The following is a 14,231-nucleotide window of genomic DNA, read 5'->3' as shown; positions in this document are numbered from 1 at the left end:
ATTGAGACAAAATAAAAATACAGGAATGTGACAGCTGTAAGGCCCAGTTCTTCTGCCTTAATATTTTAAGGGCTGCCTTACAAATGTTGGGCCTAGAGGCTGGCCCAAAAGATAAAACCACTCCTAGTTTGCCCTAACTCACACTTTCACTCTTGTAGAAGAATCAACCGTCACCTTTCCTTTTCTCTAACAGAACGCTTTGCTAGGGTTTGCCCTAAGTCTCCTTCGAGCTAACTCAAACCCAGCTCCTACTCCACGTAAGTATCTCTTTCTAGCTCGTATGGTTTTCCATTGATCTTCCTTCGTATTTCCAGTTAGGGTTTCGTAATAATCCATCCCTTGGTTCCGTTTTCAGCTCTCTAGTTCATTCCTAGAGCTGCAGTGCTCGTTGTCGGGCCGTCGAGGTCTCTGCTAACCCTTTTCCAGGTACAAGAAGTTAGGGTTTCTGCGAAATTGTTGGTAACATGATTGTTTGTGTATGATTCATGTGATTTAATGTTCTGTATATTGCTCTGAGTTTGTGAAGTGTACTGTTGCATTTGCTTGGCCTAGTTTTGTCTGTTATGCGAGTGAACAGTGGGTGGGGACTGATAATCTCGCCCAAGCGAGCTGGCCTCGCCTAGGCGAGATGAGCAGAGGCTCGCCCAGGCCTTCTCGCGCGAGAGGTCGCTCAGCCGACCAACTCATTTTGAGCGAGCGAGCATCTCGCTCAGGCGAGGAGGGTCTCGCCTAAGTGAGACAGCGCAGAAGCCACTGTTCTAGTATTTCAAGCCTTCACCTAGGCGAGGAGAGCTCACCTGAGCGAGAGACCCTCTCACTTGAGCGAGACTCCTCTGCCTGAGCGAGAGGCTAGGCGAGAGTGTGCGATTTAGTTTGGCTTTTCTTTCCGCACGTGGATGTTTGACGTATAATTATGGTATTACTTTATGATGGCGTGATGGGGATGAGTATACATGATTAGGGGGGCTTGCATGTAATGAATGATGAGTTTGGCATGACCTTATGTGAATTATACATGAGGGGTTGGATACATATGTGGTCACAAATCTGGGATGAACAACGGTGAACATTGATGATTGGTAATTCAGTGGCATGATATTGATATGAGGGGAGATGCTTTTCTCATGATTGGTAACACGAGTTGGTACTAGTTCGACATGTAATAAATGAGGGTTGATTATGGATGTTGGTATGAAGTTTCTATGCATGATGTATGTCTTTATTTCTTGGCTGTTTATATATGTTGGTAAGCGGTCAATACGTAATCCCTTGGAGTCTCTAGGTGAGGCTTTAGGGTCGTGCTTCAGTGGTCGTGACGTAATTCCATGGCCCCTGTTAGTGGGTGTCTATGGTGGTGCCCCATCTGTATGGTCTGGTAAGGATTCAAGGTAAGGTTGCATCCTGACACTCTAAGGGGTCAGTTAGTCTCATTTAGAGCGGACTGACTCATGTGGTGAAAGTAGCAGGAGGTCTGTAATTCATTAAGGACTAACCTTGTGGTGAATTGTAACACTTATAATACATAGCTCGGGGGTGAGCAAAGGTATCCACCACAAGTGCAAACATCCGTTGAATCCGACCAGATTGTATGTATCCGGATGAGTCGAGTCGAGTCCTTAGTGTATTGGTTTGAGAGTCATAGCATGTTGAGTGTTTTATGTATGGTTGACCGTGAAAGTGTATGAGATTACTTGATGATATTATTTTGTGCTCTAGCTTACCCTACTTTTATTGTTGTTTGTTCTGTTGTGTGGTACTCTCTTTTGCGATGATCATCAACTTGTTGGTGTGAACAGATGCGAGGAACACCTGTGGGCAACAGGGAGGTGGTGGTTCCGCTGCATAGTCCGCATAGACTGGCCTTTAATTTCTTTATGGGTTTTCTTTAGGGCTATGGCCCATGTATTTGTTCGTCCTTGGATTTATATACTTTTGTTAAACTCTTTATCCAGTTTTCTTTTGGGCATCGTGGTGTGACTTGGGTTGTAAGGAGTTGAGTTTCAAACTCCAGGACTGCGCTAGTATGTTATCTTTATGTGACGCTTCCTTTAATTTCGCTTATTAAATTAAATGGGGTGTTACAACAGTGACACTGTCATGTGGCACGACGTCAACTTGACACATGACATTATTTAAAAAAAAAAGCACGAACTGACATGTGACACATCTTTAACGTTGTTAGTTTTGTACTAACGGAAATGATCTGATGGTATAAAATCTTCAAAAATGGGAACCAAATTGAAACAAATAAAAAAAGGAACCAAATTGGTATTTTTCAACAAAAATGGGGATCAAAGACATAATTTAACCTATCTAAAAATATATGTTTTGGAAAGTTGAATGTGGAATGCATCAACCTTTCTTCTTCCATCAAGAGGAAATGGCCTATTGTAATGTTGATGATTTTTGTAAATTTCAATCTACAGTATAGAAACCCCAATCTATAATGCATCAAACTCTCTTTTTTTAAATTTCATCTAAAATATACATATATCCCAATCTTGCAAAAAGCTTTCACGAACATATTTAATTTACTACTTCAAATAGTTCAAATGATATAAAAAATGTAAAAGTTCTAATTATAACCAACTAATATTCTAAACAAAGTTTGATAATGATATAAACATTCTATAAATTCTTCTACCCCTCTCTCGGAATCATCACTTATATGTGATGAATTAATCAAACTCTGATTCATATCTACATTTTGTAGGTACGTGATTGAAATTAGTTTTCTATCAATGCATACAAAGTTCACTTTTTTATGAAAGGTATGACCCTCTTCCATTCGAGAAGATTCATTTTTATTGTAGTTGAACAATACATAAATTGTAATTATCACCCTTTATATTTTATAAAATTTTGACAACATTTTGCATTGGTCTTCAAGTGACACAATGAAAGTAGTGATACAAAATCTTTACAGTCAAATATGCACTCGGAGATCAACACAAAGTGCAATAAACCAAAATTAAGTAAAATATACAAAATATAGATTATAATTTATGTATTAATCAACTAATAAAACATAATTACTCTTCTCAAACTGTCCAACTAGACAATTCAAAATTTAATACAACTATTATCAACACAACTTGCATTAGATTTTATATAAAGTTTAAAATTGGAAGAGTGACTAAACAATGAACAACGAGCCACCAACAAGGATGACCGACAATGGCATAATTGGTGGATGAACAACCCTAGGCAATGCAATGATTGAACCAACGATGGTGTAGAGGGAGAGCGGGAAGGGAATGAAGAACGTGTGCAGTGTGACAAAAAGAGAAAATGAGAATACGAAGAGGTGCAAGACATTTAACAACAATTCTAACAGGGATCTGTCATTGTTTCCTCATCGCTCCACATTTAACGATAGTCCTAATTGGGAACCGTCATTGTTTCCTCACCATACCACTTTTAATGGCAAGTAAGAGCTAACCGTTGTTGAAAACTTCATTTCTATTACATTGTTACCACGTTTCATTTGACGATGGTAGTTTTTTAACAGATGTTAATTACTATCATGGAAAACCCTTTTCACACCAGTAACTACAAAAAATAATAATTTTAATAGGGATTATATTTGATGTTTCCGAAGGTTTTAACCTCTACTAAGTACATTACTCATGGTTTGTGTTTTGCTTGGAAGAGCTAGCATTGCTAACATATTAATTAGGATTTTCGATAATTCTTGGAACAACGAAATTTACTTGGGGCTTGTAAAACTCCTATTACTGCTAGCGGTTTATGAAACCCCAAATATACTTCCAACAATAGAAAACCCATGTTATTCAACATTCAAATTTCAGTGTATTTTCTTGGGATTTTAAACCCTTGTTATGACTTTGTTGCATTTTTTTTAAATGTACATAAATCCTGAAAAGAGTGAAAATTATAAAAGGTAAAGATTTTAAACATTTGGTATTTATAATTTGCATCTAACATTCATAAAATTAGCAAAGAATCAATTCTAGAACTTCAATATTAAATAATGTAAACAACAAATGTAAAAGTTAAAATTAGAAAATCATTACAATGTCATTTGTTCTCACTCCTAGACATAATGAAAAGTTAAATAACATTCTTCTATTGTAATGTTTGAGGTTGATTATTTGTTTTTTCTTTAGGAGCACTTTTTTAATAAGATACTTAATATATAAAAATAATGATAACTAATAGCATTAGAAAAGAGGACGATGGAAACATATTATGCCACACACAATCACAATGAGAGGTTAAAAATTAGATTGAGATGAAACTAAAAGCATGAAGATGAAATCGAAGAATAAAACTTTTTTTTTCTCGTTGGGTGGGAGGCACAACACACAGAGAAAGAGATAAAGCTTATTTTTCCTTGTAAGGTGGAGATACAACACACAAAGAAAAAGAGTAAAGGTAAATGTCCAAAATACAAATTTTAGAAATTATGAAAAAAAAGAGGGAAAATGGAAAAAATAGAATAAGGTAAAAACTTAAAAGTTCCCAAATTTGATTGGAGTTTATTAAAAACACCCTTCGTATTAAGAATTTCAAAAATCTTCACTATTTTTCCATTTTACCAGAGATTATTATAACTCCGGCTAATAAATCCGACTAAAAGTAAATACTATGTAGTGTGCCTTTTATGATAAAGTGATAAGAGAAGCATCTAATTAAAAAATAGATTAATTACTACAAGAAAAATACATATATTTAATGTTGGATAAAACAATGTATATAGTAGTTTGAGGAGGAGAATGTTGGATAAACTAAGGAATTGAATTAAAATTTCTTCTTATATTTAATTGTTTTTTTAATGCATATCAAAATAAAATATTTTTATAAATTAAAATTAATCCACTCAAAAACTAAAAAAAAATATTTTAAAGAAATTATTTCATACTACAAATTAATTTATATGTAAACTAATTTTAACATACTGCAAAAAAATTTCTTAAATTATTTTAGAAGCATACTATTTTTATATGGATTTTTTTGTCAGCGAGTAAAGTTAAGCGGGCACTTGGGTTTAATCATGTATTTTTTAAGATAATTTACACGAAATTTGCTAAATTTCATTCGAAATTCTTTTATTTTATTTTTACACTGACTTTTCTAAATTGTTTGAAAAATGTTATAACAATTTTTGGGCATCTGTGCACTCTTTTAATTGTTCTAAAAAATATCACACAAATTTTATAGAAAAAAAAAATAAAAAGCAGGAGTTTCTAGGTAAATATGAAGAAACTTAACAGAGAATTCATTTACTTAATTATTATTTGTTTGTATAGAAATGAAAGTGTTGGAGGGACAAGTGGAGGTTTCGGAATTCTAAGAATAAAAGAATGTCCGTTACAATATAAATTATTAGGTAAACAATTTGAGACTAATCTAAAAATTATCATCCTATTACATTAACAACATTAAATTTAATATGCGTGAATGATATAAAATATGAAAGTATTGGAAAATTAACAACATTAAATTTAATATGCGTGCATGATACATAATATGAAAGTATTGGAAAGAAAAATACTATTTACGTTGGATCCGTTGAGTACTAATAACTCTAAAGTGGTTTGATTCTCCACAGGAATGTTAACGGGACGGTAGGATACGAGTAATAGCTTCCATTGAAAAAAATTTCGCTTCGTATCCATATTCATATCTGTACAGATATCCGTTTCACATATTTTTTTTAATATCTACGCACGTATATTTACAGGTACCCACAAGTATTTACAAAAGAAATATTTAATATTTAATAAAAAAATTAACCATAAATTCAACTAAAAATACAATGTATAACGGGTTTAAATTTCAAAAGTAAAAATAACTCATTTAAATAATGTTGAATGACAATTTACAAATAAATGAATTTTTTTATAAAAGATAACCCATTCAAAATTGATGTGTTAACGTTTTAATTATTTTTTTCAATTTAAATTAGAGTATAGCGGGTACGAGTATCCACGGGTACGGATACTATGATACTCATACTCAACCCGTTAACATGTGAGTATAAAAAATACTTCTATCCGTTATCCGTGAGTATCTATTTTCAATATCCATTTCCTATCTGTTATGGGTTTTATCCGCGGATACTCGCAAGAATTTTTTTTACATCCCTAATACTGAGCATCCTTCTCTCTCTCTTTTTTGATTCAATTCTATGGTCTGTTCGGTTTAGTGAACTCTGAGTTTGCTCTACTGGCATTCAGATGATACCTGTAAAAGAAACTCTGATTTGCTGGATTGTCATTCGGATGATACCTACAAGAGTTACTTTGATACTTAAGTCAACAAGAATTCAAATGCTTAAATATTAAATACAACAATCAATACCCTTTATTTATACAAATACCCTTTATTTATACAAATTGTAATGAATTTTTACTTATCAACAATCTAATTATAGTTTAATAATACATTAATCTTGATTACAAAACTAATTTATGCTAATCTTTGCGAGTGCTCTTTATCATAACAAACATATGTCCGATCGATATGCTCAACCAACCGTTGGACTGTGTTTATGGAGATAGTGTGGTTGTATTTGCTAATCTCATTACCAGTAATGTAACGTCGCCCATACGTATAAATACGAATACCATAAAAAAATATTAAATTCGTATGTTAACATTTTAAGACAATTCTATTGCAAAGATTATAAATAAGTTTAAAATCTAGTTCATATAAGATTTCTATATTAAAATATGTTGATACGACCGAAAAAAAAATATTCTAAATTATAAAAACAAAATAAAATCATCTTACAAACATATGATTCTGTTAAAACTAAATAAAATATTGATTGTATAAGAAGTTTATATTGAAGAAAAAGTTATAAAAATAGTTATAAAAATAGTATAAAAGTGAAATAAGAGAATTAAATAAAAAAAATGAACTAAAACCTCACAAGATAATAGTTGAGATAAAAATAATTTAGTTCTCCATATGATTCTTCTATGTGATGATGAATGCATAAGAAAAGGTAAATTTCAACGTTAGTAAAACTTTATATAAATGGCCAAAACTAAAGTTAAGTGTACTATATGTCCCATCGATCAATCGGCCAAAGACAATATTCAGGAAGACCATCGGTCTTACGGTTAAACGAACAAACCACGTAACAACGTTGAATGGCTCGTAAACAAACCGAAACACAACCGGTCGAACGGTTGATAAATAACAGCCACGTAGCATCGTTAAAGGACCATCGGTCGAACCATGTTCATATCCATCGGTCGAACCATGTTCATATCCATCGGTTCATCGGCAAAGTAGCAGCGATGGACCTTCTAACCTTGAGGGCCCATCGGTTCATCGGTAAAGTAGCAGCAATGGACCTTCTAACCTCGAGGGCCCATCGGTTCATCGGCAAAGTAGCAGCGATGGACCTTCTAACCTCGAGGGCCCATCGGTTCATCGGCAAAGTAGCAGCGATGGACCTTCTAACCTCGAGGGCCCATCGGTTCATCGGTAAAACAGCAGCGATGGACCCCCTGAAGTACCTGGCGGCTGATCGGTAAAACACAGATTGTTAGCTTGTTGAAAACATAACGTCTTTAACCCAGCCAAGCGGCCATCGGTCGCACGGTTAAATAACTTAAGTCATTAATTAACGATTTAACGAGTCTATAATCTTCATTAGAGGGTCATTGGGCCGTGATTAAGAAACCCTAATTACAGGTCCATGTCGAAAGCTATAAATAGAGCCCAAAGGTAGGTTGGTGAGGATCTTAATTTCGCATCTATTACAGCAGATATTCTTATACACCGATCAGCCCTTTCTGACTTAAGCATCGAAGTACTTTAGACAGGTACCCCGATCGTCTCCCCAACCGATCGAGCTAAGGAGTGGGTTTCGCTGAAGTTACAGGAGTGGAGGAAGGCAACGCAAGTCGAAGAGGTTCTTTTAGTAGGCTCTTGGCCCCTACCCCGAAACATTTTGGCGCCCACCGTGGGGCCGAGCAGTCTCCTTTGAGAATATACCCATATGGTGACCACGAGGAACCGAAACAGCAACATGGACGGAGGAAGAATGGCTGACGATCAAGCGGATACTAGAGAAATGATAAGGATGATGCAGCAGAGGATGGATGAGATGCAGAGGAATTATGAAGCGCAGATGCAGATTTTACGAGAGGAGAATGCCATCCTGAGGCAGAAGGAAGAAGGAATCCCGTCGACGCCTACCGTACCCGACCCAAACAGGTTAAGTCGGGCACAACAGCACAGAGACGCCGAACGGGTAGAGAGCCGCCTCCCGCCAGCAGGACACGAGCAATCACAGGCAGCTCGGATTGAGAAGACACAGGCTTCAAGGGGAAATCCGTCACGCACGGTAGCAGAGAGCTCAGGAGCAAACGATGGGGGCCGCCCATCACGCCAACCGATCCCCGCGTCGGGATCCTCCCCCTTTACATCGTATATTTTGGAGACGCCGCTACCGGAGAAGTGGAAAATGCCGACTTTTGACAAGTACGACGGCACGACCAACCCAGACAATGACATGCGGGTCTTCATGCATCAGATGATGTTCCACGCCGTCAGCGACCCCATCTGGTGCCGAGTCTTCTCAACTTCGTTGACTGGGGAGGCGTTGGAATGGTTCTCCGAGTTGCCGACCGGCAGTATTGACTCTTTTGCCACCTTGAAAGCAAGGTTCAGCACACAGTTCGCGCCCCTGAGACCGGCCATCTTGACGGTCGACAATCTGGTGAACATCCGGCAGGAAGACGGGGAATCGCTGAGGAGCTACCTTGATCGGTATAATCGCATGTCGGTCAAGATAAAGGATCTCAGTGACGAGATCGCGCGGCATCACTTCTCATATGGGCTCCAGCCGGGAGTTTTCGCGAACAAAATAAGCCGTAAGAAGCCGAAGACGATGGAGGAGATGAGAGAACGCGTGGCCAAGTTCATACAAATGGAAGATATGCAGGAGTTTCGGGTAAAGAAGAGGGAGAAGGAGGATGCTGCAATCCCAAAGCCGATCGCGCCTAGACTGGGCAAACCCGTAGCCCGACCCACCGAAAGGAAGCCACCAAAGTTCACAACTTATACTCCTCTGGCTGTTCCCCGGGCCAGGATCCTGTAAGAGGCCTTCAGCGCCGATTCGCTCCAGGCAGTGAGGAAGAAACCCCCCCCCCCCGCCCGAGGCGGACGGTAGTAAACACTGCTAATATCATCCCACGATCGGGCATACCACCGAAGAGTGCCACACGCTCCGTGACAAAATAGAAGAGCTCATCCGGCAGAGGCACTTGAAGAAATACATCCGACAAGATCCGCAGTCTCGGCCGCGATAAACCCCTCAGAGGTTACATCAATACCATCTCCGGAGGTTTCGCCGGAGGAGGATCGAGCTCAGCAGCTCGAAAAAGGCACATCCGGGCGTTGAAGTCGGTTCATCTGGTCGAGAGGAAGATCCGGTCGATGGCTGAGTACGGGATCGGGAAGGTGTTGGTTGATCAGGGAAGCTCCGTCAACATCTTGTACTGGAAGACTTTCCGGAAGATGAACCTGTATGAAGACCTGATCGTCCCATATAACGAGCAGATTGTAGGTTTCTCGGGCGAGCGAGTCGACACAAGGGGCTACCTAGACCTTCGTACCAGGATCGGCTTAAGGAGGGACGGTCGACAGGTAAGGGTTAGATTCCTTTTGGTTGAAGCTAACACCTCCTACAATGTGTTGCTAGGGAGACCTTGCCTGAATGCCTTCGGAGCGATCGTATCCACCCTGCACCTGGCCATGAAGTTCCCGTCGGACAAGGGGACAATATGCACGGTGCATGCAGATCAACAAGTCGCCAGGCAGTGCTATGTCGCAGGATTGAGGATTAGTCCTTATAGTCGTCCGCGGAAACAACACCAGTCGGAGGTAGCAATGACAGACCTGGACCCCCGAACGAATACAGAGGATCGGCTGCAACCAGAAGGAGAGACCAAGGAGATCCTGATCGGAAGCCAACCTGGCCAGCTCATGAAGATCGGGGGAGCCCTGAGCGCGGAAGAAGAAGAACTCCTCGGCGCGGTGATCCTAGAAAACAAAGATCTGTTCGCATGGTCTAGCGCTGACATGCCAGGCGTCCATCCGGACGTGATGTCCCATAAGTTAGTCATCTTCCGGGAAGCCCGCCCGGTCGCTCAGAAGAAAAGAAAGTTGGGAGAAGAGAGAAGGAAGGCGGTCGAGGAGGAAGTGAGAAAGCTAGAAGGAGCTGGATTCATCAGAGAGATTAAGTATACTACATGACTGGCGAACGTGGTCATGGTGAAGAAGACGAGCGGGAAATGGAGGATGTGCACGGACTTCACCGATCTCAATAAAGCCTGTCCGAAGGACGCATACCCGTTGCCCAGCATCGATCGGCTGGTGGATGGAGCCTCTGGGCACAATCATTTAAGCTTCTTGGATGCGTACTCTGGGTACAACCAGATCCCCATGTATGGCCCAGACAAATCCAAAACGGCGTTTATAACAGATCGAGCAAACTTTTGCTACGAGGTTATGCCGTTCGGTCTGAAGAACGCGGGGGCAACCTATCAGAGGCTGATGGATCGAGTCTTCCGCGGGCAGATCGGTCGGTCCATGGAAGTGTATGTGGACGACATGGTCGTAAAGTCGCAGACTGTCGAAGATCACGTGCAAGACCTCGGCGAGGTCTTCCACCAGGTGCGCAAATATAATATGCGTCTCAACCCAGAGAAGTGCGTCTTCGGGGTGCCGGCAGGGAAATTCCTGGGCTTCATGCTGACGCCCGAGGCATAGAGGCAAATCTAGACAAGTGCGCTGCTATTGTCGAGATGAGAAGTCCCAAAAACTTGAAGGAGGTTCAGCGGTTGATGGGGCGGCTGACTTCTCTGGCACGTTTCCTACCCAGGCTGACGGAGAAGGTTAGGCCGATACTGAAAATCATGAAGAAGCAAAGTGCAGAAAAATGGGACGATCAGTGCGAGGCGGCGTTCCAGAAGATAAAGGAGATGATTAGCAGTCCCCCCATAATGTGCCGACCGATAGAAGGATCGCCTCTGCAACTATACCTGTCGGTATCAGACGACACGATCAGCGCAGCGTTGGTACAGGGAGCCTCGGAGCAGCGGCCCGTTTATTTCATCAGTCGGGTATTATAGAGCGCAGAAACGAGGTACCAGCAGATAGAAAAGATAGCCTTGGCGCTATTGACGGCCGCGCGCCGATTGCGCCAATACTTCCAGAGTCACCAAGTGATTGTCCATACCGATCATCCCATTGCCAAAATACTCCGGAAGCCCGACTTAGCTGGTAGGATGATCGCCTGGTCGGTCGAATTATCCGAGTTCGGTCTCAAGTACGAACCTAGAGGATCCATCAAAGGGCAACATTTGGCCGACTTTGCAGCTGAGCTCCAAGGATCGATCCCCCTATCGGAACATATTTGGACTCTCTTCGTGGATGGGTCATCGGATAGGCATAATGCTGGAGCAAGGATCGTCATTGAAGGGCCAAACGACTTCACGGTTGAGCACTCCTTGCAGTTCAAGTTTAAAGCCTCGAACAATCAAGCAGAGTATGAAGCGCTGATCGCCGGGCTAAGGCTAGCAAAAGACTTAGGAGCGGCGAAGTTAAAATGCAACACCGATTCAAAACTTGTGGTAGGACAGGTACTAGGAGAATATCAGGTTAAGGATGATTTGCTGCTCCAGTACCATCACAAAGCTGTTGAAGCCATGAAAGAATTCGAAGAGGTGACCATCCATCACATTCCCCGAGCGGAAAACACCAGAGCCGACAGGCTATCTAAGCTAGCGGAAGGAAAAGAGAAGGGCCAATTGAAGACAATTATCAAGCAAACCCTGATGAGACCTTCAGCGGGAGAGTGTGCCGCAGCAGATCGGACGACGGATTGGATGGGGGAGGTGCGAGGCCGGAGAAGAGATCAGACCGACGGAGAGACGGCGAGCACTCCGATTCGTGATCATTGGAGAAGATTTATATAAGCGAGGCTTCACCGCACCGCTCCTCAAGTGCCTATCAGCAGACGAAGCCGAGTACGTCATGAACGAGGTCCATAACGGCATCTGTGGAATGCACACCGGTCGGAGGACGATGAAAGCGAGAATACTCCGAGCGGGATATTTTTGGCCGACCATGGAACAGGACTGCGAAGCCATGATACGCAAGTGTGAAGGATGTCAAGCCCATGGAAATGATGTAAAGAGGGCTCCGACCGAGTTACATAGCTTAACAGCTCCCTGGCCGTTCGCTCAGTGGGGCATGGACATTGTCGGACCCTTCCCTGTAGGCCGAGCGCAGAAGAAATTCATACTTGTGGCAGTGGACTATTTCACGAAGTGGGTAGAAGCAGAGGCATTGGCTAACATAACCGCTCGGCATGTCCACTCCTTCGTCTGGCGCAACATCATATGCCGTTTCGGCCTCCCTCACACGATCATCACCGACAACGGCCGTCAATTCATCGACAAAAAACTGAGGGACTTCTATAAGCAGGTAGGGGTAAGACACGTTACCAGCTCGGTCGAGCATCCCCAAACCAATGGCTAGGCGGAGGCCATGAACAAGGTTATAGTGGCTGAGTTGAAGAAAAGGTTGGGAGAAGCCAAAGGAGCATGGGTCGACGAGCTACCACAGGTCCTTTGGGCCTATCGGTGCACGCCTCACGGGACGACGGGAGAATCTCCCTTCAACCTGACATATGGCACTGACGCCATGCTGCCAGTCGAGGTAGGGGAGCCGACCCTTCGGCGGGAAATGCAAGATCTCGAGGTGAATTACGGACGACTGCGCGAGGAATTAGACTGGACGACCGAGCGAAAAGAGCGAGCAGCTGTGCGAGCTGAAGCATGCAAGAGAATGGTGGCTAGAAGGTATAACGCGAAGGTCAAACCAAGAAGCTTCGTCAAAGGGGATTTAGTATGGAGGAAAACCAATGACGCCCGAAAGAAGTCAACACAGGGAAAGCTAGCGCCAAACTGGGAGGGCCCGTTCCGCGTGACCGAGAGCCTGCAGAACGGAGCCTATCGGCTGGAGCACTTGAGCGGTAAAGAAATACCCAACACTTGGAACGCGTCACACCTCAAAATGTATTACAGTTAACTATGAATAAAATGAGCGTTTCATGCAACTCCATCTAACGATCTGACCGACGGGGCTCCCTACGGGACCCGAGCAAAGCCTGACCGATCGAGGCAGGGACTTCCAAGAGGAAGTCCCACTCTGTCAGCACCGATCCTAGCGATCTAATTACCCTACGGGTAAACGAGTGACACGAGCTGTCCTGGCCGATCGAGATATTACATCTACGATCTAAAACAAAATTAAACGCGCAAAGGTCTCCTTCCGATACCGTTAATAAAGATAACTACGCGAAACTTCAAGTTTATATTCGCTACTAAACGCATGCAACAAGAATAACAATAAAGTGGCCGATCGCCAGCGCGAAGGATAATAAACAAAGTACGGCCGATCACCAACGCGAAGAGTAATAAACAAATTGTGGTCGATCGCCAGCATGAAGCAATAAACGCACGAAAATAAAGAAGAGCTAGTAGGCGAAATAGAAGGGCATCTAAATACTTACACAAGTGTTTGTCAAAAAATAACCTAATAACCGATCGAACGCGATCCACCAAATGGACGATCGGGCGTGATCGGTTATATCAAAATATACAATTTAAAATAAATAAGTCAATGTTATGCAGGAGGATCATTGACCTCATCCAGCCGGTCAAACACCCTCTCAACTTTCCCATCAACCACCTCCATATGTACGTCGAACCGGTCGGGAGAGCAGTTATAATAAAAGACCGCCAGATCGACGGCGCTCTGGAAGCCCGCCTCATATTGAGCAAATACCTGCTCGTCGGCCACTCCCAGCTCGGCCTCAAAGTCCTTCGCCTTCTTCTGCCAATCTGAAGCTGAACCGGCGGCGGCCATATGCTCCAGAGTCAGATCGTCAAAGCGTCGCTGGAGCTTGCGTAGTTCTTCGGCGGCTTCACCTGCCTTTGCTTGCTCCGCTTTTGCTCGATCGTCGGCCGCCTTCAGCAGTCCAGCACACTCGGCATGCTCAGCTTTAATGCCGTTTAGCCGGTCGAACTGCGCCTTTAGGTCAGCCGCCGATGCCTTCACCTCGTTAAGCTCAGTCTTGGCCGCCGCGAGCTCCTTCTCCAAGTTCTCTATCCTGCTCCGGTCGGGGCGAGGAAACTTAGTATACAAGGCAGCAAGCCTAAGGGCAAGTTCCCCGG

The 14,231-nt window shown here is 42.5% G+C and overlaps 2 protein-coding genes across 2 annotated transcripts; both read left to right on the top strand.

Moving 5' to 3' along the window:
- Positions 1-9,423: 9,423 nt before the first annotated feature.
- LOC146883915 (uncharacterized) lies at positions 9,424-10,242 on the top strand. The gene has a single exon (XM_085666778.1). The coding sequence runs from the start codon at positions 9,424-9,426 to the stop codon at positions 10,240-10,242; it is 819 nt and encodes a 272-aa protein (XP_085522904.1).
- A 551-nt stretch (positions 10,243-10,793) lies between these two features.
- Positions 10,794-11,966, top strand: LOC146883914 (uncharacterized). Its single transcript, XM_085666776.1, has 2 exons — positions 10,794-11,036; positions 11,121-11,966. The coding sequence occupies exons 1-2, from the start codon at positions 10,794-10,796 to the stop codon at positions 11,964-11,966; spliced, it is 1,089 nt and encodes a 362-aa protein (XP_085522902.1).
- Positions 11,967-14,231: the final 2,265 nt, after the last annotated feature.

This window comes from Vigna unguiculata, chromosome 9 (genome assembly GCF_037176805.1).
Source record: "Vigna unguiculata cultivar grain cowpea cultivar isolate G323 ecotype 2 chromosome 9, ASM3717680v1, whole genome shotgun sequence".
NCBI lineage: Eukaryota > Viridiplantae > Streptophyta > Magnoliopsida > Fabales > Fabaceae > Vigna > Vigna unguiculata.
This window is presented reverse-complemented; position numbering and strand designations above follow the sequence as displayed.